The sequence below is a fragment of the Mobula birostris genome, chromosome 9 (assembly GCF_030028105.1).
Source record: "Mobula birostris isolate sMobBir1 chromosome 9, sMobBir1.hap1, whole genome shotgun sequence".
Taxonomy (NCBI): domain Eukaryota; kingdom Metazoa; phylum Chordata; class Chondrichthyes; order Myliobatiformes; family Myliobatidae; genus Mobula; species Mobula birostris.
In genome coordinates this window covers 63087877-63113433 of record NC_092378.1, presented here as the reverse complement: position 1 = coordinate 63113433, position 25557 = coordinate 63087877, and the positions used below count along the sequence as shown (strand labels likewise).

The following is a 25557-nucleotide window of genomic DNA, read 5'->3' as shown; positions in this document are numbered from 1 at the left end:
CATCGAAACATGTACCTTGACAGGATCCAGCGAACCACCCGGACCAGGAAGAACATGGTAAACAGTTGTTTTGTGAAGTATTAGCGGAGAATAAGGCTAGCCGTTGTTTTGTGAAGTTGCTGCAGGTGACATTGGCTATTCTGTATTATGCTCGGAACGGGAGAAGTGGTCGCCGCTGCCTGACGAATTTGGTAAAGGGTTGCGCATGCCTCAGAATATGGCCGGTTGAAATTTGATGATAAGGGTACGAGACTGGCAGCCCAGTAAATTTCTCAACACAGCTAACAGGGGTTACTTATATCCCAAAAATATGGCCGGTTGAAATTTATGATTATACGGGATTGGTAACCAGGGACTTTTGGCCAAACAAAGAGGAAAGGGACTGCCTTGCAGTCTATCCGGATGTTAAGTGCAGCGCTAACAAAGAAACTGGGAAACAGTGTGTGTCCACCAAGGGGAACTTGGGATATGACCTCTTGTGAACAAGTAGTAAATTTAATTTGGAAAAAGAATTTGTGAAAAAAAAGTGGAAATTATTGATTAAAGAATGGAATAGTACTTTACTGGCCAGTTGAAGGAACAATGCATGTGATAAAGGGGTGTAGAGGTATGTAGGTTAGAAGGAAATCCCAAGAAATTGGAAATATTAAAGGCGGAGTGCGAATGGGTAGATGGGAGAAAGAAAAAGAGAACGAGAGAAACAAAGAAAAAAGGCAAAAGCAGATACAGACAGATAGGAAGGTTAACATAGAAACATAGAAACATAGAAAATAGGTGCAGGAGTAGGCCTTTTGGCCCTTTGAGCCTGCACCGCCATTCAGCATGATCATGGCTGATCATCCAACTCAGAACCCTGCACCAGCCTTCCTTCCATACCCCCTGATCCCTTTAGCCACAAGGGCCATATCTTGTTCCCTCTTAAATATAACCAATGAACTGGCCTCAACTGTTTCCTGTGGCAGAGAATTCCACAAATTCACCACTCTCTGTGTGAAGAAGTTTTTCCTAATCTCGGTCCTAAAAGGCTTCCCCTTTATCCTCAAACTGTGACCCCTCATTCTGGACTTCCCCAACATCGGGAACAATCTTCCTGCACCTAGCCTGTCCAATCCCTTTAGGATTTTATATGTTTCAATCAGATCCCCCCTCAATCTTCTAAATTCCAACGCGTATAAGCCTAGTTCATCCAGTCTTTCATCATATGAAAGTCCTGCCATCCCAGGAATCAATCTGGTGAACCTTCTCTGTACTCCCTCTATGGCAAGGATGTCTTTCCTCAGATTAGGGGACCAAGACTGCACACAATACTCCAGGTGTGGTCTCACCAAGGCCTTGTACAACTGCAGTAGTACCTCCCTGCTCCTGTACTCGAATCCTCTTGCTATGAATGCTAGCATACCATTCGCCTTTTTCACCGCCTGCTGTACCTGCATGCCCACTTTCAATGACTGGTGTACAATGACACCCAGGTCTTGTTGCACCTCCCCTTTCCCGAATCGGCCACCATTCAGATAATAATCTGTTTTCCTGTTTTTGCCACCAAAGTGGATAACTTCACATTTATCCACATTAAATTGCATCTGCCATGAATTTGCCCACTCACCTAACCTATCCAAGTCACCCTGCATCCTCTTAGCATCCTCCTCACAGCTAACACTGCCGCCCAGCTTCGTGTCATCCGCAAACTTGGAGATGCTGCATTTAATTCCCTTATCCAAGTCATTAATATATATTGTAAACAACTGGGATCCCAGCACTGAGCCTTGCGGTACCCCACTAGTCACCGCCTGCCATTCTGAAAAGGTCCCGTTTATTCCCACTCTTTGCTTCCTGTCTGCTAACCAACTCTCTATCCACATCAATACCTTACCCCCAATACCGTGTGCTTTAAGTTTGCAAACTAATCTCCTGTGTGGGACCTTGTCAAAAGCCTTCTGAAAATCCAAATATACCACATCCACTGGTTCTCCCCTATCCATTCTACTAGTTACATCCTCAAAAAAATCTATGAGATTCGTCAGACATAATTTTCCTTTCACAAATCTATGCTGACTTTGTCCGATGATGTCATCAGTTTCCAAATGTGATGTTATCACATCTTTGATAACTGACCCTAGTAGTTTCCCCACCACCGACGTTAGGCTAACCGGTCTATAATTCCCTGGTTTCTCTCTCCCTGCTTTTTTAAAAAAGGAGTTAAGATCAGCAGTGCTGCACGCGAGATCCAGGGCGCCAATATGGGATCCCAAACCCATGTCTGGCATACCGACCCTGTTTGAGGACAGTGACCGTGATGAGGATTGGGCACCCACTGTATCCCCCACCTTACCAGGGGCCAAGTGCACCCAGTGCTCCCGAACCCCAATCCTCCCAGTACTCAGATACGGTGGCCACTTGGGTAAAACAGCAGCGGCAGGGAAGGGGAGGCTCTCTATACCCTGAGATCCAGGAAGGGAATACCGAGGATTATTCTGAGACAGGGAGGGAAGAATCCAATAAAATCTCAGGAAGTGGAAGGCAGAGTTAAGATACCAAACCTATCAGGAGTTACAGGCAGGAATCCATAATGAGAATGAACAGACAGACCAGATTATTCAAGCCTTGGAGAGGGCTCTCCAACAACCTGTAAATATCATTAAAGTACTTGAATGCAAACCTAAGCCTGGGGAATTGGGACCTGACTATCGGGAGCGATTTGTGGCCTGCTACGGCAATTTCACAGGAGACAAAGCCTCTAATAATGGGAATCTGTCCCCCCAGTTTAATGCCTTACTGCTCCAATGCTTACCAATTAAGTCAGCCAACATGATTAAAACTAATAATATGGATTGGCCTGACAATGACTGAAATCGAATGCAACGAGCTTTAACATATTACTGGGATCTGGCTTTCGAATCCCGATCAACCCCAAAGGGAACTAGTATTAAAGGTGAATATGTTCACCGGGAAGAAGGACATGAGCAGGCTATATCTGGGGGTCAGAAATGGGAACAAAAATCTACCAAGGGACAGGTGGGGACAACAACCCGTTTAAAAATTGACAAGCAAGGATGCTTCCTACCATGAGTACCACCCCTCAGGAAGAGCCCAATGTAATATTGCAAGTCGCTGCAATTCTAATTCCATTTATGATTGATATGGGGGCAACAACATCTACTGTCGATCAGGAAATAGTATCAGAAAAGGGATTCCAGCTACCAGATGCTACAATCACTCTGTCTGGGTTCGAAGGCACGGAATGCACATATTCACGTACCCAGCCACCACCAGTCTGGGTGTAATCTAGCAGGGAGAGACTTGCCCTGTCCGTTGGAAGACGAGATTTTATACACGGACAGGGGTATCACCCTGGGACTAGTGAACAACCGACAGCTTCCCCAGTTACCGACCCCCCCCCCCCCCCCCCAGGGGTGGGCACTTAATCTGGACTCCACTTTGTTTGAACCCCCCTCTGCCAGAGGCAGACCCTCATGTAACTCTGTGCTATGATCCTGCGGGGTGCTCAACTGAGGAAAGCCAATATTATGCACCCCTTGAGGGACAGAAGTTCCCAGTCACGGTGATTGGAGAGGTTAAAGGAGAAGAGGGCAGTGTATTTCTGGCCGAAGTTCTGGGTTTCTTTTGGCAACAGGACTGGTGATTCCCCAGGGTTTGCCCTGGGTTCAAGCCAAAGAGCCTAGGGTTCCTTGCCTACACCCTGACGAAACAAGGCTCCAGCACCGAGGGAGAATGGCAAGACTTGGCTGCGGGCCAACTCCGATACTGGAAGGAGTTGGAGGTGAAGACGGGACATCTGGTAAGACACTCTTTTAATATTAACCGAACCCAAAATGCTGTACCACATCTCTGGGCAATTTCAAGCCATGAAGTCGGCCACACCAACTGCCCCGCTGTCCGGATCACCATGAAAGAAGGACAGACTCACCCAACCCTTCAGCAATACCCCCTCAAGCCCGAGGCAATGTCTTATGAGGATGGAAGCTCTTTTGTGGATCCAGCAGGAAAACGATGTTCTGGCTATGGGATAGTGACAAACAGTGAAATAGTTAAACAGGCCTCTTTTGAAACAGCTGTCTCCAACCACAAGGCTGAGCTGTCTGCTCTGACTCGTGCCTGTATCCTAGCAACAGACTGAAGTGCAGTCTAACAGATTACTCAGTTCTGATTTTGAAGAATCCACCACAAAACCAATTCTTTGTAGAAGACCTTAAAAAAAAACACAAAGTCATATATGAAGGTGACTTTGAAGAGGGAGTCCATAACTATTTGGAACAAAATAAAGAGGGCCTGAATGAAGGCTTTAGTGGAGGAGCCAAAAGTACAAGCCTAAGCTGGAATCCTCTTTGATTAATGTTTCGAATTTTAAAATGAAAAAGCCTGTGAAAAAGAAATCTCAAACCAAGACTAAAGTGCAAAGCTTTACACAGACTCCCGTTAGGTATTGACGACAGAACTTTGGAGATTCCTGACTTCCTCTGGCCACCCCACTACCTTCGTAAACAATTTACTCACCGCTCTACAGCTACCTCAAGTTTTGGCTATAATTAAATGTGCAGCCCATACTGGGGAATCTGATGAGATATCTAAGAGCAATGCTAGGGCTGATGCAGCAGCTAAACAGACAGCCTTGAATCCAACACCTTTAGTCCCCTCGGAAACCCAGCAGGCTCCTATTAGACAAAATCTAAGGACAGGTATGCCAGATATGGGGGAAATACGTAACTTCCAGGGGGACGCCCCTGAAGGAGAGCGCAAACTATGGTCCCAAATGGGTTGCCATCTTGAACCTCAGACCAATTTATGGGTAACCCCTGCGGTACAGGTCTGTGTTCCCTCTGTATTTTTACCTATTTTGATAGATTGTGTACATAATTGTGCACACCTTGGCAAGGAGGGAATGATTAATACATTATTACAATCTTGGTGACGCCCTGATTTCCAGAAAGCAGTTGTAAAAAAAAAGCTGCAAAAGGAATGCCTTGTGTTTCTGGAACTACCCCCTTGCCTTTTTCTTGTTTGTAACTGGATTTTATAGAATTACCTGGAGTACATTGTTATAAGTATTGCTTAGTGATAGTAGATGTATTTAGCAGATGCATTGAAGCTGTTCCTACAACTAATAATACTGCTATGACTGTTGTGAAAATATTGCTAAAAGAAATTATTCCTCGCTATGGACTTCCAGAAATGATAAGCTTGGACAATGGACTGTATTTTGTACCCAAAATAAATGAGGAAATTTGCACTGAGTTGGCTATAAGACAACAGCTCCACTGCATCCATCATCCGAAAGCAGCTGGCATAGTGGAACAAGACAATGGTACTTTAAAAGATAAGTTGGCCAAACTTACACAAGAAACTGGATTGACCTGGTTGAAGGTTTTACCCTTAGCCCTATTCCATATGAGAATCAGGCCATCAAGTAAGACAGGGTTATCACCTGCAGAAATTATCTACTGGAAGCCTTTGAGAACCCCACGGGGACATCGACCTTGCTTGCCGTTCCTCCCTGAGGCTATGTCCACGCTACACCGGATAATTTTGAAAACAAAGCTTTTTCTCTTCGTTTTGACCCTCCGTCCACATTGAAACGGTGTTTTCATCCCCCGAAAACGGAGCTTTTCTAAAACACTCTCCAGAGTGTGTAAATTTGGAAACGATTTTTGCATGTTGTATTGTGGACGGGGTAAACGGAGATGTTTAAAAACGCTGTCATGACAACACCACAACAACAATGGTTTTTCTGCTTCTGCTTGGTACTGCGCAAGCACTGCCGGACGGCTGTTATAACACGCAGTCTGTGTGAACGGCCTGAGAGTTAAATTGTAAAGTGAGCTTTTTTGACTAGATCTCCTAAATCGATTTGATTGAGTCTATCTTTTAAAATATTAATGTCAGAAATACTGCGCAGGTCTGGCGGCAGAAGATTCCACTCTCTTGTTGATCTTGGGTAGAGGACGGCTTCATGTGTGTGTTGTTTACTATATTGTCTACGTTAATAGCCTGTTTGGAGTTAAACATCTCCACGTTCTCCACTGCTTTGCTGACTTTGTAGTCGTTTGTAACTCACAGAAACAGCTCAACTTCATTATCTGTCTAAACGAAGAAGTCCAGTCTGCTTTTTCCAGCGGAAGTTTTCTTTGTATTCCTCGAAGATCTTGTTGAAAACTTTCTTGCGCTGTTGTTGTTGGTACTCTAGTTTTTGACCAATGGAAATAGCACAACGCTGCCGGGGAAAGGTAAATATTACACCGTTTCCTCTTCGCTTGTTTTCTGTAGATGTGTCTGCGCATGCCCAGTAGGAGTATATCTGTTTTAATGTGGACAGAGATAATTTGAAAAACGCCTAGCGTGGATGCTGTCATTTTTACTCAAAACCGGCGTTTTCAAAATTATCTGGTCTAGGGTGGATGTAGCCTGAGAGCTTACCTGCAAAATTAGATATGCATACCTTGGGGGAGGAGATGGGAAAATACTTATGCAAATTCACTAAAACTCTCCAAAGCTTGCATTCACAGGTATGGCAGGCCTATGAGGAAGACGAAACCCGGCCTAAAGGTGACTACCCCACGATTGAGCCTGGAGATTTTGTCCTGATCAAGAACTGGGATCGAGGGAAACTCGGACCTCAGTGGAGAGGACCACACTCACCATGACTGATTCTAAATATTTCACAACAACCAGGAAAGGAGAAATCTTCGAACTCAAAGCAGAATTCAACAGTGACAAGCAGGAGAAAAAGAAAGAAGCAGTGAAGAAAGTGATTACGTCAATGACCTTTGGCAAAGATATCAGTGCCCTCTTTCCTGATGTCATAAACTGTATGAAATTTGGAGTTGAAGAAGCTGGTGTACCTCTATCTAATGAACTATTGTTGCACACTTGGACAAAAAAGGGACTTCCAGGCGTGCAGAAGTTTAAAATAACATCCTTATTTTCCTTTCTGGAAATACCGGAACACAGCGCATCGGCTTACCATGCATGCTGCGGGAGCGTCACCGTCTACTTCATCACGTGCGCACTCCCATGCCCCCAGGACCCCTCAGCTGCCCCAAGTGCCTGTATAAGTTTTTCCCCTTGTAACCATCAACCAACCCACTAAAATATTATCATTGCTAGTGCAACTGAACATTAATCAAATTGTGAATGAACAAAATAACAAACCAAAGCAATAAAAATAATATGAACATAATATAAGAAAATTAGGGGGGTATCCAGTGTCCATTAATATGCTCCACATCACTATGGGTCCCACAGTCTCCCCTTCAAAATGAATGTCGTCCCGACATTGTAGATTTCCCAGGGTACTCATTTCTTCAACTGGTGAGTTATAGTGGTAGGTTATAAAGGAGTCAGTCTTTCAGGATACTCTGTACAGCAACAGTCTTTGACATGACATACATCTCCCTCTTTATGTCATGTGTCAGCAACAGGCATCACTGGCCAGATGATATCTTAAGTGCTACTCTGCTACTTGTGCGGGCTATGTACCTCGGACTGAAGGTTTTGACCCTATGTCTACCCCATAACCCATTACACAGACCCACATGTCCTACTGTATGCCTCACACATGTTCCAGTGTCGTTCTGCATATCAGTGGTCTGTGTTCGACTGATGGTTGACCCAATGTGTTGTATGTGAGTGTCTTGGGTGGGTTTCTTTGTCGGAAAGGATACTTTCTTATGGGAGTAGACTACTGCTCAAGATCCCTCTCGTCTGCTTCAACAGATGATGACGCCTGCTCAGAGCTCATCTCGTCTGCTTCATCAAATAACACCTCTCGCTCAGCCCCTGCAGTTTCTCCATTCTCCATCTCTGGTTCCATCCTACCTTCCTCACCCTCATCTGGACACTCAACTTCCTCACCGCCTTGCTCCAGTTCTCTGCCAGCTGCTTGTGGTTGGAACTCCTCTGCTTCCACTCTCAGCTGGCTTCTGAACGGGTCGAATGACTCTGCTGGTCGTGTGGTGATGAATCTCCAGTTACTCTCATCCTCTGAACTACTGTGCGGATCTCTCTCCTTCTGCCTTTCCTGCCTTTCCCTCTTCTTATCTGTGTCTGGCTTTTTCTTTCACATTTTGTTTTTCCCCTGCTCATCTTCTTCCACGGGCAGAAAGTCACAGGGCAGTATCAGGTTCCTGTGTAGGACTCTAGTCTTTCCTGGGCCTCTGTCAGGTCGTATGATGTAGACAGGACTGTCCTTGCACTTCCTCTCGGTTACGATGTGGACTTGCTCCTCCCAATAAGACCTGAGCTTCCCAGGTCCTCCTCTGTCCTGAAGTTCCGCACTAATACTCTACACCCTGGCTGTAGTTCCACTCCATAAGTCTTCCGGTCATACTGCTTCTTTGCTCTATTTTGCTCCCTCTGAGCTGTCTGTGATGCCAGCCTGTATGCCTCTTGCATCTGCCTTCTCCACTTACTGGCATATTCGCTGTGAGAGGTGCTCTGGTCACTTGGTGTCAGGCCAAACATAATGTCCACAGGTAGCCGGGGGCTTCTACCATAGAGGAGGTAGTATGGGGCATATCCTGTCGCTTCACTATGCGTACAGTTATACGCATGTATGACCTTGACTAAGGAGCTCTTCCAATCTGACTTGGCTTCCTCTATCAAGTTTCTCAGCATGGAAAGGAGTGTTCGATTAAATCTCTCAACCTGACCGTTTCCAGCCGGGTGGTAAGGTGTTGTGCGTGAGCCTTGGATGCCACAGTATTCTTCCAGCTTGGAAAACAGCTTATTCTCAAACTCCTTGCCCTGATCATGATGCAACTTGGCCGGATATCCAAATTTGAGCGCAAAGTCTCCAAAGATCTTCTCAGCGGCAGTTTTTGCTGACTTGCTGGTACATGCGTATGCCTGGGCAAAGCGTGTAAAGTGATCGATGACAGCCAGGATATACTCATATCCTCCTTTACAGCTTTCCAGATGCAGGTAATCTATTGAAACCATCTCAAAAGGATATGTGGTTACTACATTAACCAGTGGTGCTCTAGTTGGCTTTTTCGGGCACTTCTGCTTCAGGCAGCTACACACCTTGGTCACATAATTGTCCACATCTCTTTGCATACGAGGCCAGTAGAGTCGCTCACGGATCAGGCTAAGTGTCCGCTCCACTCCTAGGTGTCCCATCTCCTCATGCAGCTCCTTGTACATCAGCTGATGGAATGTTTTAGGTAACACAAGTTGATCTCGAGTCGCTGACTTTCTGTACAGGATGCCGTCTTTGTTGAGATACAACTTGTTTCTCTCCCTTACTAGAACAGAGGTGTCATCACGCCGGTCTCTTCCCCTTTGATGAGGCCACTGTCCTGTCATGATATACTCTCGCACCTTGCCAATGACTGGGTCATCCTTTTCTGCTTCCTTTAGGTTCTGGGTGGAGATTTCTGCCACTGTAGAAGTTAGTCTTTCATGCTTTACATCAGTACATGCTGCAGTGATGGTGGCTGGACACAACCGGGGCTCATGTTCATGCGATTCTAGTTGGAGTACCTGTGTGACAATTGTTATTGTCTCTGGCTCCATTTCCTGTGAGCATGTGCGGATGTACTGTTCCATATCAAGTGGCAACCGTGACAAGCCATCCGCGTCTCCATTAACTTTCCCAGGCTGATACTTGATTGAGAAATTAATGTCAGCTAACTCCACAATCCACCGATGTGTTGTGGCGTTCAGCTTCGCTGTGGTCAAAACATAGGTTAAGGGATTATTATTGGTGTAGACAGTGAATGAGGGCACATACTATAGATACTCACGAAATCTTTCACAAATGGCCCACTTCATTGCCAAAAACTCTTAACTTTCCAGAATGGAGGTGGTAATTCTTTTCTGGTGCAGTTAGTGTTCTCGACCCATAACCTATGACGACTAGCTTGCCTTGTTGTCTCTGGTGCAGTACTGCACCCAGCCCCTCCTGAGAGGCATCACATTGCAAAACAAACGGCTTCTCAAAGTCGGGGTAACCTAGGAGTGGCGGGCACAGCAGGTACTCTAACAACTGGCAGAGCACTTCCTGGTGTTTTTTGGTCCCGGTGATTGGTTGGCTTGAGGGTAGCTGGTCTGACTCTTTACGTTTCCCCCGCTCCTACTTGCACTTTACCCTTGGACCTTACTTCCTGGGGTCTTCTCGGTGGATAACAGACTGTACAGTGGTTTGGCAGTGCGTGACAAGTGTGGGATATATGGGCAGTAGTACGATAGGAACCCTAGCATTTTCCTCAGGTCTCCCACAGTCTCAAGTCTGCGGTCTTTGAGTGCTTGTACTGGTGCTATCTCAGCAGGATCCATGCAGTAGCCATCTTTGGATACAATCTTTCCCAGGAATTTCACTTTGTCTTTAAACACTTCACACTTTTTAGCTATCAGTTTTACCCCATGTGCTTGGTAGCGACGTAACACCTCTCTCATATCCCGCAGATGGTCTTCAAAAGACTGGCTGTGGACAAGATTGTCATCCAAATATGGCTGACGTGTTTCATCTCTCAAACCCACGAGGCACTCCTCCATACTGCTAAGACAGGGACAGTAAAGACGACATTTTTGATGAGTCTTTCAAGGGGTGGGTCCTCTCCATCCACGAAGTCAAATAAGGATGAGGAGTAAGTCCTGAGATTGTGGTGATCGTCTCATCCGCAAATGGTAATCAAACAAAAGAATACAATGTCAAACAGTTGGAGACACAAGAGAAACTGCAGATGTTGGAAATCTGGAGTAACTCACAATGGCGCCATATGAGCTCAGTGGGTCAGGCAGCATCTCTGGTGGGAAATGGACAGCGACATGGTCCAGATCTTGGTCAAGGTTAATTCTCCAATTCCCTCCATGGATGCTGCCTGACCTACTGAGTTCCATCAGACACAATGGTGAAATATCTTCCATTAAGAGTCATAGAGTACTACAGCATAGAAATAGGCCCTTTGGCCCATCTAGTCAATCATCATCATCATCAGGTGCCATGCCCAGTTTGAGCTTTGACTGCCATGGCCCACACACTCCTGTTTCCGGTCAAGTGGATCAATTCATTGGTATTCATTAACGGTTCTCTGGCTGCTGTCTCCATCATCATTTGCCTTTGTCTTCCTCTTGCTTTCTTCCCTTCAATCTTTCCCATAATTACCGTTCATTCTAACTCCTCTTTCCTAATCACATGTCCAATGAAGTTGCATTGCCTTTTCACGATCTCATCCATTATTTCTCTTTTTGTGTTTGCTCTGTTCATGACATCCTCGTTAGATATTCGTTTCATCCATGATATTTTTTGCATCCTCCTCAAAAACCACATCTCTGCTGCTTCAAGCAACACACCTCAAAGTTGCTGGTGAACGAAGTAGGCCAGGCAGCATCTCTAGGAAGAGGTACAGTCGACGTTTCAGGCCGAGACCCTTCGTCAGGACTAACTGAAGGAAGTTAGTCCTGACGAAGGTTCTCGGCCTGAAACGTCGACTGTACCTCTTCCTAGAGATGCTGCCTGGCCTGCTGCGTTCACCAGCAACTTTGAGGTGTGTTGCTTGAATTTCCAGCATCTGCAGAATTCCTCGTCTCTGCTGCTTCAGTTCGTTTCCTCATGTTACTAGATATTGTCCAACATTCTGAGCCATATAACATAACTGGATAAACGTAACACTGCAGTACTCTGAGGAGGGTTGTCATGCCTAGTTTAGTATTGGTCAGTATACTCTTCATTCTCATAAAGGTGTCTTTTGCCATCCCTATTCTTCTTTTGATGTCCATGTCGCACCTGCCATCTGATGTCACCCAGCTTCCTAAGTAGCAAAAATCCTGTACTTGTTTTATGTCTTCATTTATTCTCAGCCTGCAGATAGGATTCTCCTTCTTTTTGGATATCACCATACATCGTGTCTTTTTGCAATTGATAGATAGACCCATTTTTGCACTTTCTTCAACAATTATATCAATTAAGTTTTGTAGTCCTTCCTCCGTACTTGCAATTAACACAGTGTCATCTGCGTATCTGAAATTATTGATGTTTTCACTGCCAACTTTGATTCCCAAGATCTCTCTTATTTTTTGTAATATTGTTTCACTGTACACATTAAATAAATCAGGGGAGAAAACACACCCTTATCTAAAGCCTCTTTTGATTTTCATAAACTGACTCACTTCTCCATCTATTCTTACAGCGGCAGTTTGTTCCCAGTACAGATTTCTGATTAGGCGGAGGTCTTTCGAATCTAGATCTAGAGTTTTCTGTAATATTTCAAATAACTTATTGTGCTTCACTTTATCAAATGCTTTTGTGTAGTTGATAAAACAAACAAATTTTTTTGCACTTGAATAGCTTGTTCTGATAGTATCCTTAACATCAATATTGCATTTCTTGTACCTTTGTCTTTCACAAAACCACATTGTTCTTTACCTATTTCAGCTTGTATCTTACTTTTATCTCTTGTCATCAAAATTCTTGGAAGTATCTTGGTGATATGACTCATTGAACTTATGGTCCTATGTAATTCATATCCTATTGCTTCAGGTTTCCTAGGAAGAGTGATAAATACTGATTTTTTTCATCTCTTCTGGTATTATTCCAGTCTCATAAATGCCATTGATTAAACCAGTAAGTTTTTCAATTCCATAATCTTCAAGGGTGATAATTTGTTCTATTACTAATTCATCAGGACCTGCTGCCTTTCCTTTCTTCATCTTATTTATTGCATTAATAACTTCAGATTTTAAAATACTTGGACCTTCAATGTTTTTCTTAATTTTTGGTTTTTCACCTCTATCGTCTTCAAACAATTCCTGAATATACTCAGTCCATCTGTTCATAATCTCATCTTTTTCCATGATAATGGTACCGTCCTTTGCTTTCAAACATTCACCTGAAGAACAAAGGAGCTTTTTACCAGTGATATTCTTGATTTGTTGATGTAACCTTTTTGGATTAGTAATAGGGGTTCTTTCTATTTGCTCACATTCCTGGTTTAACCATTCTCCTTTGGCTTTTTGACATAAGCTTTTAACTTTTTTTATCTAAAGACTTACACTCTATAGGATTTGCTTTCTTCCATCTCCTTTCTTCCATTAGATTTTTGATTTCATCTGTCATCCACTTATTCTTTGTGCTTTTTTCTTTTTTAGGTATCACTGGCTTTGCTGATTCTACCAAGGCATCATTTAGAGAGTTAAATTTCATTTCTACATGATTGCTATCATCTTCAACAGATTCTATTTCTAGACTTTGAAATCTATTCCTTACTTCAATTGTAAATTTTTGTCTTAAGTTTTCTTCTTTAATTAATTGCAAGTAGTCAAGGGATTGTTCAGGTTTTTGCTTCAATTTTTTAAGTTTTACTTTTACATGCCATATTACTGGGTTATGGTCACTATTACAGTCTCTACCTGGATATGTTTTGCATTGAGTCAATGAGTTTCTAAATCTTTGGTTTATAGTAATAAAGTGAATTTGATTTCTAGTGTTATCACTTGGACTTTTCCAGGTTCTCAAGCTTCTTGGATGCTTTTTAAAATAGGTATTCATAATGACCTGATTATGCATCTTGCACCATACTACCGCTTTCATTTCTTTCCCCTAGTCCAAATTTTCTTATGGTATTTCCATCAGCACCTTGTCCTACTTTAGCATTTAGATCTCCCATGACAATAAGAGCATCTTGAGATTTGCATCCATTCTTTGCTTGTTCAAGCTCTTCATAGAAGTTATCTATATCCTCTTTTGTTCCATCTGTTGTTGGTGCATATACCCGTATAATTGCTAAATCAAATGGTTGTCCTCTGAATCTAATAAGAAGCACTCTTTCTGATATTGCCCAATGTCCTAAAACACTTTTTGCCATATTTTCATCCATAAGGATTCCTACTCCATTAGTATGGGATGTTCCACAAGAATAAATTAGTGTTTTGTTTCTATTCTGACATGTTCTAGCACCTATCCAACGAACTTCGCTAATTCCCATGATGTTAATCTTTAGTTTTTCCTTTTCATTTATCACATTGTCCAATCTTCCAGCTTGATACAGGGTTCTTACATTCCAAGTGGCAATAATTTTTTTTTGTGTTACTTGAATTTTATGAGCAGTAGCTTGATGATGGTCGGGGATCCCCTGCTGACCAAATTCAACCGTCCGAGTGAAGCATCTTCAGAATTGTCTTGAAGATCCTCTTGACGCTGTTGTTGTGTGATACATTTTGTGAGTTTGAGCATGTTTTTCTTAACAAATAGATTCTAGGAAACCTAGTATCTAGTAACGGTGGTTTGCTATTGCCTACCGTTGGGTGACCTAAAGAAATCACTATTTCTCTTCCCAAATGTTCATCCACCTGTACTATAGCCATTGACATTTGAGGTCCTAGCTCATCCACCTTCTCCGTCATAAGCTCAGTCACTGAACCTGGCGGATCTGCCGTTGGCCTTCGCTCGTATACTGAGCAGAAACCCTTGCAGGTGCTACTGTTCCGGGTCAGAGCGGCCCTGGGAGCAATGAATGACTAAGGGGTAACTCCACTTTCCCCAAAGCTCTGAAAGTCCCCAATCAGAGCCTCATCACTGGTTGCAGTTTAGAGTCATACCCAGGACTATATACTCATCTAGTCAATGCCGAAGTATTATTCTTCCTTGTCCCATTAACCTTCACCTCTACCATAGATCCCATATCCGTCCTATCCATGTACTTCTGTTAAATGTTCAAATCAAACCCGCATTATCACTTCCGCTGGCAGCTCATTCCACATTCACACCACCCTCTGATCTGATACTTATTCATTGTCACCTTCTGTACATTCATGTAGGCCAGAATTATGTGTATTTTTATGCCTCTCATGAAAATCAAAACCATGCAATTGCACAATAATCATTGTTGAATGTTTTACTTGATACCCTTTTTTAGCGTATTTTGATACCCCATTACTCCAGGACAGTTTCCCTAATGATTGTAACACACTAATGGATTGTTGGGCACTTGTCATGTACAGATATCCCACCCTGCAAAAACTCATTTCAGGGAGGTAGCACCACCACCCCCACCCCCCGCAACCCCATCTCCCCCCCTCACCCCGCCGGTCAACCTCCATGGGTGTATGAATACAGGATATACAGGATATATATGTATATATGTAAGGGGGGTTTCGTCTCTTATGTTACCGTGTAGGCTAATTAAAATGGCTTCTTTGTTATGTTATACTTGGGAATGCTTCCTTGTTATGTTAAACGCTGAGAAAGTCCTTCCTGCTAGCAATTTGTTGAATCACGCTACTGATAAGAAGATGTTATGAACCAATTGCGATAGTTGTTATGTTTTTGGTGTATCTGTAAGATATTGTATGCGCAGGGTTTTGGGGCAGAAGGTGGGAGAGAGGGACAGAGGATGAACCAGGTGCTGTGATGTCCACTAACGGGGTCAGACCCCGAGGAGGGCGTTTGGCGAGGAGACGGAGACGGACTCGTGTGGAGCGTCTGGTCGACCACTGTTGCTGGTCCCAGGCGGCCAGTCGAGGTGGTCCGAGGGGTCGCAGGGTGAAGAAGAAGGGTCCCGAGCTCCAACTGTTTGTGCACGAAGAGATTGAACTTTGATAAGTGTGGCGCCTTTTATTTTCCTTTTATATTTTATTCTCTATTAATTATATAGTTCCAGTAATATCTATAAACTGTAAATCATTTAATCGTATCTGGTGTATTGTCTGTTATTTGGGCGGGGTGGGGTACATCACACAGCATCCACACAAGCTATTACCCAGTTTGGCGGGGCCGAGGGCTGTTTCCCTAGACAACAGCAACCCTGAGGGTGGCCAGGGGAGTTACATGTGTGTGTGTGTGTGTGTGTGTGTGTGTGTGTGTGTGTGTGTGTGTGTGTGTGTGTGTGTGTGTGCGCGCGCGTGCGTGGCCAAGTGGTTAATGCATTCGTCTAGTGATTTGATGGTCGCTAGTTCGAGCCTTGACTGAGGCAGCGTGTGTGTCTTTGAGCAAGGCACTTAACCACATATTGCTCTGCGATGACACCAGTGCCAAACTGTACGGGTCCTAATGCCCTTCCCTTGGACAACATTGGTGGCATGGAGAGGGGAGACTTGCAGCATGGGCAACTGCTGGTCTTCCATACAATCTTGCCCAGGCCTGCGCCCTGGAAACCTTCCAAGGCGCAAATCCATGGTCTCATGAGACTAACGGATGATATTCCTTGTTGAGTATTTTGTTGGCAGTCTCAATGCTAATGGCTAAATGCTAATGCAAATAGCTTTTCTGTTTCTTTTGCAAACTTTCCTTGTACTGTGATGTGGCTTGCTTGGCAGATTTGAGCATTTTGCCAGAAGTCTCAACCTCATAGCAGTCTGTGTCAATGAATTTGTTAATTTTGCAAGACATCAGATTCACAAGTGTTTTGTGAGACATCTGACTTCTGAGTTCTGTCTTAATGTGACGCACCATGCTGACTGCCCTTTCAATATCACAATTAGAATTTGGCAGCACCAAAAGCAGCTTCATCAACTGGCAGAGCTCTTTGAATCTCAGCTGCCCTGTGCTCACAGATTTTACTTTGGACAGCTTCCCCCAGAACTCATCAACTGGCAAACTTTTGTAGTTTGGCACCAGTCCTTCAAGGTTAGTTGAGACATAATCCAGGACTTCCAAGTGGAGCTGTTCTCTTGCATCTGCGTTGATCACATTTGGAAATCTCTCTGCCAAAGTCAAAATCTGCTCTGGATTCACCTCATGTTGGCTCTCTGTATTGACCACTGATAGATTTTTCAAGATTTGGTCTCTCATTGGGAACTTCTCCAAGACTTTTTGAAAGCACCTGACATAAAATGCTTTGGCATCTTTGAAGAACTGCTTTGTCTTGTAAAGGGAGATCTCTTGTGCTTCCTCGCTTAGCAACTGCCTCCTTGCCAGGACAATGAAAGAGAGGGAGAGGTCGACTGTAAAGCCCGCCCACAGAGAAAACTGATAGATCTACTTAGCACAAAGAGAGACCAATCAGGATGCTCTCTCTCTCTCTCTCTCACTCTCTCACTACATCTTTGTCTGTCTGTCTGTCTGTTTCTCTCTCTCTCTCTCTCTCTCCCCCTCTCCCTCTCCTGCTCTCAAAAAAATCGATTTCCGGGATATTGTATATAATTTGCGAATGTCAGGGACCTGCTATCAATATGCGGGAGACTCCCAGAACTTCCGGGAGAGGTGGGATGTCTGCATGTAAAGAGCTTCAAGGGTTTTTGGCCTCAATGGCCTCTCTTCAGCCAGGCCCATCTTGGCATGAGCTTCTGCAAACTGGGTTAACTGGTTTATGGTCAGCAATCAGAAGTATGAGTGGTGGATAGACAAGGTTGGGAAAACAACAGATTTGTGCTGTACAAAGTCAGTGTATGTCTCCTCTAGAGAGGCTGAACTATCCAAGTGCTGAAATATGATCCCACTAAATCTGAGTTTGCATAGAAACAAACGCAGCATGGATGTCTGGATGGGGTGGCATGGTAGCGTAGTGGCTAGTGTAATACTTTACAGTGCCAGTGATAGGGGTTCAATTCCCGTCACTGTCTGTAAGGAGTTTGTACGTTCTCCCAATGACCTTCAGCAGCTCTGGATTGCCCCCACATTCCAAAGGCATACAGGTTAGGATTGGTGAGTTGTGGGCATGCTATGTTGGTGCCAGAAGCACGGTGACACTTGTGGGCTGCCCTCAGTACAATCCTCAGATTGTGTTGGTCATTGACACAAACAACACATTTCACTGCATGTTTCAATGCGATGTGATGAATAAAGCTAATCTTTAAAAAAACAATGTTGGAGTCCTTACTGCAGCACCCATTGTGTGGCTTCTGTCCTGTGTGTTGTGCATGAGCGTTCACATGGAGCTGACTACTTCTGTAATGCTTTACTCCAGGCTCCATGCAAAGCCATGCGTAAGTTTGCAGTTGAAATCAGCATCACCCACACGACCTTACAGAAACCAGATTATGCTGTAAGCACCTTAATGTGTATGCTTTACAGTCTTCATCAATTCACTTCCACAAAGTAGTCCTTCAGTGAAATTGCTGGAGCTAGCCTGTGACCTAGACCTCTGGGGTGCTGACTTGTGTGCTGACCATTTCCACCAATCTAATTAAAAATCTCAACTCTAAATTTAGTCTGCTATATTTGGGGATCCGAGCTGGTGAAGATAACTTTAGATGGAGGTGCTACTGTGTCTTCTTATTCTTAGAGTCAAAGAACACTACAATACAAAAACAAGCCCTTCGGCCCAACTAGTCTTCGCCAAATTAATCTTTTCTGTAAGCTCCTTTAAAGATTAGCTTTATGTGTCGCATATACAATGAAATGTACAGTGAATGTGTCGTTTGCGTTAAATCAAATCAGTGAGGATTGTACTGGATATCCTGCAAGTGTCACCATGTTTCAGCTGCCAGCATCGTATGCCCATAATTCACTAACCCTAACCATATGTTTTTGGAATGTGAGATGAAATGGAAACACCCAGAGGAAACCCACATAGTTATGGGGAGAATGTACAAACTCCTTACAAGCAGTGGTGGGAATTGAGCCCTGACCAGTGATCACTGCTGTTATAAAGTGATGTGCTGTTACACAACCATGCTGCACCTTGCCACTTCTTGGCCCATGTGTGGTCAGATGAGAAGGCACAATGGCTTGGTCATGTTCAATGGAGACAGTAGATAACAGGAGCTTATTTTACTTCTTTTTAGGAGAGAGGAGTGTGTGGGATAAGTGGTGATGATATAGAAACATAGAAACATAGAAAATAGGTGCAGGAGTAGGCCATTCGGCCCTTCGAGCCTGCACCGCCATTTATTATGATCATGGCTGATCATCCAACTCAGAACCTCGCCCCAGCCTTCCCTCCATACCCCCTGATCCCCGTACCCACAAGGGCCATATCTAACTCCCTCTTAAATATAGCCAATGAACTGGCCTCAACTGTTTCCTGTGGCAGAGAATTCCACAGATTCACCACTCTCTGTGTGAAGAAGTTTTTCCTAATTTCGGTCCTAAAAGGCTTCCCCTTTATCCTCAAACTGTGACCCCTTGTTCTGGACTTCCCCAACATCGGGAACAATCTTCCTGCATCTAGCCTGTCCAATCCCTTTAGGATTTTATACGTTTCAATCAGATCCCCGCTCAATCTTCTAAATTCCAACGAGTACAAGCCCAGTTCATCCAGTCTTTCTTCATATGAAAGTCCTGCCATCCCAGGAATCAATCTGGTGAACCTTCTTTGTACTCCCTCTATGGCAAGGATGTCTTTGCTCAGATTAGGGGACCAAAACTGCACACAATACTCCAGGTGTGGTCTCACCAAGGCCTTGTACAACTGCAGTAGTACCTCCCTGCTCCTGTACTCGAATCTTCTCGCTATAAATGCCAGCATACCATTCGCCTTTTTCACCACCTGCTGTACCTGCATGCCCACTTTCAATGACTGGTGTATAATGACACCCAGGTCTTGTTGCACCTCCCCTTTTCCTAATCGGCCACCATTCAGATAATAATCTGTTTTCCTATTTTTGCCACCAAAGTGGATAACCTCACATTTATCCACATTAAATTGCATCTGCCATGAATTTGCCCACTCACCCAACCTATCCAAGTCACTCTGCATCCTCTTAGCATCCTCCTCACAGCTAACACTGCCACCCAGCTTCGTGTCATCCATGAACTTGGAGATGCTGCATTTAATTCCCTCATCCAAGTCATTAATATATATTGTAAACAACTGGGGTCCCAGCACTGAGCCTTGCGGTACCCCACTAGTCACCGCCTGCCATTTTGAAAAGGTCCCGTTTATTCCCACTCTTTGCTTCCTGTCTGCTAACCAATTCTCCATCCACATCAATACCTTACCCCCAATACCCTGTGCTTTAAGTTTGCACACTAATCTCCTGTGTGGGACCTTGTCAAAAGCCTTTTGAAAATCCAAATATACCACATCCACTGGTTCTCCCCTATCCACTCTACTAGTTACATCCTCAAAAAATTCTATGAGATTCGTCAGACATGATTTTCCTTTCACAAATCCATACTGACTTTGTCCGATGATTTCACCGCTTTCCAAATGTGCTGTTATCACATCTTTGATAACTGACTCCAGCAGTTTCCCCACCACCGACGTTAGGCTAACCAGTCTATAATTCCCCGGTTTCTCTCTCCCTCCTTTTTTAAAAAGTGGGGTTACATTAGCCACCCTCCAATCCTCAGGAACTAGTCCAGAATCTAACGAGTTTTGAAAAATTATCACTAATGCATCCACTATTTCTTGGGCTACTTCCTTAAGCACTCTGGGATGCAGACCATCTGGCCCTGGGGATTTATCTGCCTTCAATCCCTTCAATTTACCTAACACCACTTCCTTACTAACATGTATTTCGCTCAGTTCCTCCATCTCACTGGACCCCCTGTCCCCTACTATTTCTGGAAGATTATTTATGTCCTCCTTAGTGAAGACAGAACCAGAGTAATTATTCAATTGGTCTGCCATGTCCTTGCTCCCCATAATCAATTCACCTGTTTCTGTCTGTAGGGGACCTACATTTGTCTTTACCAGTCTTTTCCTTTTTACATATCTATAAAAGCTTTTACAGTCAGTTTTTATGTTCCCTGTCAGTTTTCTCTCATAATCTTTTTTCCCCTTCCTAATTAAGCCCTTTGTCCTCCTCTGCTGAACTCTGAATTTCTCCCAGTCCTCAGGTGAGCCACTTTCTCTGGCTAATTTGTATGCTTCTTCTTTGGAATTGATACTATCCCTAATTTCTCTTGTCAGCCACGGGTGCACTACCTTCCTTGATTTATTCTTTTGCCAAACTGGGATGAACAATTGTTGTAGTTCATCCATGCAACCTTTAAATGCTTGCCATTGCATATCCACCATCAATCCTTTAAGTGTCATTTGCCAGTCTATCTTAGCTAATTCACGTCTCATACCTTCAAAGTTACCCCTCTTTAAGTTCAGAACCTTTGTTTCTGAATTAACTATGTCACTCTCCATCTTAATGAAGAATTCCACCATATTATGGTCACTCTTACCCAAGGGGCCTCTCACGACAAGATTGCTAATTAACCCTTCCTCATTGCTCAAAACCCAGTCCAGAATAGCCTGCTCTCTAGTTGGTTCCTCGACATGTTGGTTCAAAAAACCATCCCACATACATTCCAAGAAATCCTCTTCCTCAGCACCTTTACCAATTTGGTTCACCCAATCTACATGTAGATTGAAGTCACCCATTATAACTGCTGTTCCTTTATTGCACACATTTCTAATTTCCTGTTTAATACCATCTCCGACCTCACCACTACTGTTAGGTGGCCTGTACACAACTCCCACCAGCGTCTTCTGCCCCTTAGTGTTATGCAACTCTACCCATATCGGTTCCACATCTTCCCGGCTTATGTCCTTCCTTTCTATTGCATTAATCTCTTCTTTAACCAGCAACGCCACCCCACCTCCCCTCCCTTCATGTCTATCCCTCCTGAATATTGAATATCCCTGAACGTTGAGCTCCCATCCTTGGTCACCCTGGAGCCACGTCTCTGTGATCCCAACTATATCATAATCATTAATAACAATCTGCACTTTTAATTCATCCACCTTATTACGAATGCTCCTTGCATTGACACACAAAGCCTTCAGGCGCTCTTTTACAACTCTCTTAGCCTTTATACAATTATGTTGAAAAGTGGCCCTTTTTAATGCTTGTCCTGGATTTGTCGGCCTGCCACTTTTACTTTTCTCCTTAGTACTTTTTGCTTCTACCCTCACTTTACACCCCTCTGTCTCTCTGCACTGGTTCCCATCCCCCTGTTGTGAACTAACCTCCTCACGCCTAGCCTCTTTAATTTGATTCCCACCCCCCATATGTATATGACAGATACAAATATATTTGAGCACACTATGGTTTTCAAATGATATCGATTGCTCCATTTGCTAGCCACCAACTCTATAATGGCTGAGCTTGTGCTTGCTGACTCTCTGTCCTCATTTTGTTGTGTCCTTTCCCAATCAGCTCCTGCAGGTACAGGCTGCATATAAGAGAGTGTTAATGAGTTATAAACTGTATAAAGTGGATGGGTAGCAAGAAATGCTTTTAAGATGCAAGATTCATTGATGAGTTTACCAAGATTGTTGCTGATGAAAATCTACAATGCAGATTGTTGATATACCTTACATAAAACCTTAAAAATGTAAAAGACAGATACAGTGTAATGTAACCTTTTAATCAAAACATGGCATCATAGTTGAAGATTGAAAGCCTGCCGTTGTTTGCTGTTGTTCAACAGTTGATTAAGGTATTCTCCAGCTGCTGCTGTGCTGCGTTTGTTACCCTGCACACATTACATTTTCATTATATTAATGGTATGTAATAATTTTTACTGTTAAGTACATATGTGTAATTAACAAGTGTAAAACAAAGATCGCTTACTGGTTGCACATAAATTCAGAGTCGAAAATTACTGCGATCCCAAGCTATGTCAATATATATTCCAAAATCCAAAAAAATCTGAAAACGGGAACACTTCTGGCCTAGGCATTTTGGGTAAGGGATACTCAACATATAATATTGGGCAGGAGATACAGGAGCCTTAGGTCCCACACCACCAGGTTCAGGAACAGTTATTACCCTACAGCCTTCAGGCTCCTGAACTGGTATTGATAACATTACTCACCACAACTCTGATCTGATTGTACAACCTATAGACTCACTTTCAAGGACTCGACAATTCATGTTCTCTGTAATTTTTTTATTTGCATAATTTGTTTTCTGCGCATTGGTTGTTTGTCAGTCTTTGTTTATGTATGGCTTTTCGTAAATTCTACTGTATTTTTTATTTTCCTGTATATACCTGCAAGAAAATGTACCTCAAGGTAGTACATAGTAACATATATGCACGTTGATAAAATATTTTCTTTGGCTTTGAACAGTGGTTTATGTTGGTGGTTAGCATCCGTTTGTGAAATAGATTCATAACCTGAATTAGCACAGCTTAGTTTAAAACGATAGATGTGAGTTATGAAATTCATTACTAGCTAGTTCAAATGAGCAGAATATTATTAGTGTTCGTTAGGTATTTGAATCTTTGCATGAGATGTATAGGATAAACTGGCATGAATTCCCCATGTCATTTGTGCATATTTTTATGTGTGAAAGAATTTCTGAGTCATTGATAATATTAATAGTATTTCACTGCATGTCATAACTTTAACAGAAAGGACTGTGGACTACTGTTAATGAGCTGGATAGCACTGACTTAACCAAAAATGTTCTCTCTTTCAGATCATGAAAGTTACCTTGAACTTTCTTATCATAAAGCATTTGCGCAAAGGTATTGCAAGGTATTTGTGGAAAATGCAGAAACGCAGAGGATTTTTGGAATTCTGGATGCATTTGCATTTATTCCCCCAAAAGATGATCAAATTGAAGATAACAGCAAGTTAACTCACTTCAAATATTGTAGTAACTCAAGTACCACAGAACCAAGGTGTAGTAAATAAAAAAAGACAAGGGCTTGAAGTTTGTCCTTAGATTTCTAACCAACATTGCAATTTCACATCACATTAAGTACTGAAAAGTTCTTGTTCTTGTTTTCTTCTTGTTTTTCTGTTCTGTTGTATATCTAAAAGCATAATGTTCTCCCTGTTTATTTTCTCCCTTCATGTAATCAGTTGGTTTTTACAAAATATAACTCTAGACAGTCATAATGAACACCTCATGCTAATACTGTCACAATGATTTGACCTGTAGAGTAAATTTCAAACAGCTAAATTGGAACACAGTATAATACTACAAGTCCAGGTGTTGTTATGCATAGTATTTTTAAATACAAGATTTTTAAATACACATAAAATGCTGGAGGAACTCAGCAGGTCATGAGCCTTGATGAAGGGTTTTGGCCCGAAACATTGACTGTTTATCCCTCTACACAGACACTGCCTGACCTGTTGAGTTCCTCCAGTATTTGTGTATGTTTCCTGGATTTCCACTATCTGCAGAATCCCTGGTGTTTAAACAAAAAATGATTTCTTGCAGCCCATTGCTGCAACCGTGAAGTGATGTTTGGAATGAGAAAAGACAAAATTTAAAGATGTTACAGTGGGGAGTGCAAAGGTTCCCTTAACTTAAGTATTAACTCTTCATCTCCCAACATGTCAAGGTCAATTCCAGATGTAGGAATTCACATATTATAGGGAAAGAGAATTACTTTTTATAATTCTAATTCTAATTTTTAATTTATCTTTGATTTGATCAAAATATTAAAAATGATGACTTTTACATGAGAAGGGACTGAGAAATCCAATTACAACAATTTAATTTAATAGAAACTAATTACTATAATTTGTTTAATTACCATTGTGTTAAAATACTACATTGAGGTTATACCATTTTCCCTGAATTAATAAATTTGCCACAAAGTTAACATTTATAATGTAGCGTGTAATGGCTTTCAAAACATTCATTGGTCATGTTTCCATGTTTCTTCTATTTGACTTGCAGGGCAAATGTTACAGTGGATTGTAAATCTCTCCTATTACTCTGTGGAGAGACAGGCTGTGGCAAGACAGCTATAATCTGCAATTGGCTGAAATACTTTCAGAGAAAAAATCCCAGTATCCTGGTACTATCTCACTATGTCGGCTGCAGTTCAGCCAGTTATGACATTATGTCCTTCATGAGGCGTTGTATTTTAAAACTACGTTTTGAATATTATGGTAATTATATCTTTCTTTAAAATCAGCAAATATTGTTCAGATTTATTCTTTGCCAGCATTTGCAAAGTTGAGTTATTCCATATTAGTTCATTCTCCATATCTATCTCCTGCTGCTTCTAAGCAACATACACAAAATGCTGGAGGAACTCAGCAGGCCAGGTGGAATCTATGAAAAAAAGTACAGTTGATGTTTTGGACCGAGACCCTTCATCAGGACTGGAAAAAAAAGATGAGCTGGGAAGTTGATTGGTGAAAGAGATACAGGGCTGGAGAAGGGGGACTCTGATAGGAGAGGATAGAAGGCCATGGAAGAAAGAAAAGGGGTAGGAACACCAGAGGGAGGTGATGGGCAGGTAAGGAGGTAAGGTGAGAGAGGGAAATGGGACTGGAGAATGGTGAAGGAGAAGGGGGTGCATTACTGATGTTCATGCCATCAGTTTGGAAGCTACCCAGATGGAATATAAGCTGTTGCTCCTCCAACCTGAGTGTAGCCTCATTCAGACAGTAGAGGAGGACATGGACGACATGACGGAATGGGAATGGGTAGTGGATTTCAAATAGGTGGCCACTGGGAGATCCCACTTTTTCTGGCGGATGGAGCGTAGGTGCTTGGTGAAGCAGTCTCCTAATCTACGTCGGGTCTCACTGATATACAGGAGGCCACACTGGGAACACTGGATAAGTGCCAGGAGGGAGATCAGTGGGGAGGGATGACTGGGCAAGGGAATCACGTAGGGAGCGATCCCTGTGAAAACAGAAAGTCAGGGGAGGGGAAAATGTGTTTGGAGGTGAGATCCCGTTGGAGGTGGCAGAAGTTACGGAGAATTATGTGCTGGACGCAGAGGCTGGTGGGGAGGTAGGTGAGGAC

The 25557-nt window shown here is 43.0% G+C and overlaps 1 protein-coding gene across 6 annotated transcripts in view; it reads left to right on the top strand.

Annotated features, from left to right (window-relative positions):
- LOC140202802 (tetratricopeptide repeat protein 41-like) overlaps positions 1-25557 on the top strand; it is a 101336-nt gene that overhangs the window by 23218 nt on the left and 52561 nt on the right. For all 6 annotated transcript variants that reach the window (XM_072268173.1, XM_072268172.1, XM_072268168.1 and 3 more), the window contains 2 exons: positions 23257-23461; positions 24475-24689. In XM_072268173.1, the coding sequence (XP_072124274.1) occupies positions 23257-23461; positions 24475-24689 (420 nt within the window). The remainder of the gene's footprint in view (positions 1-23256; positions 23462-24474; positions 24690-25557) is intronic.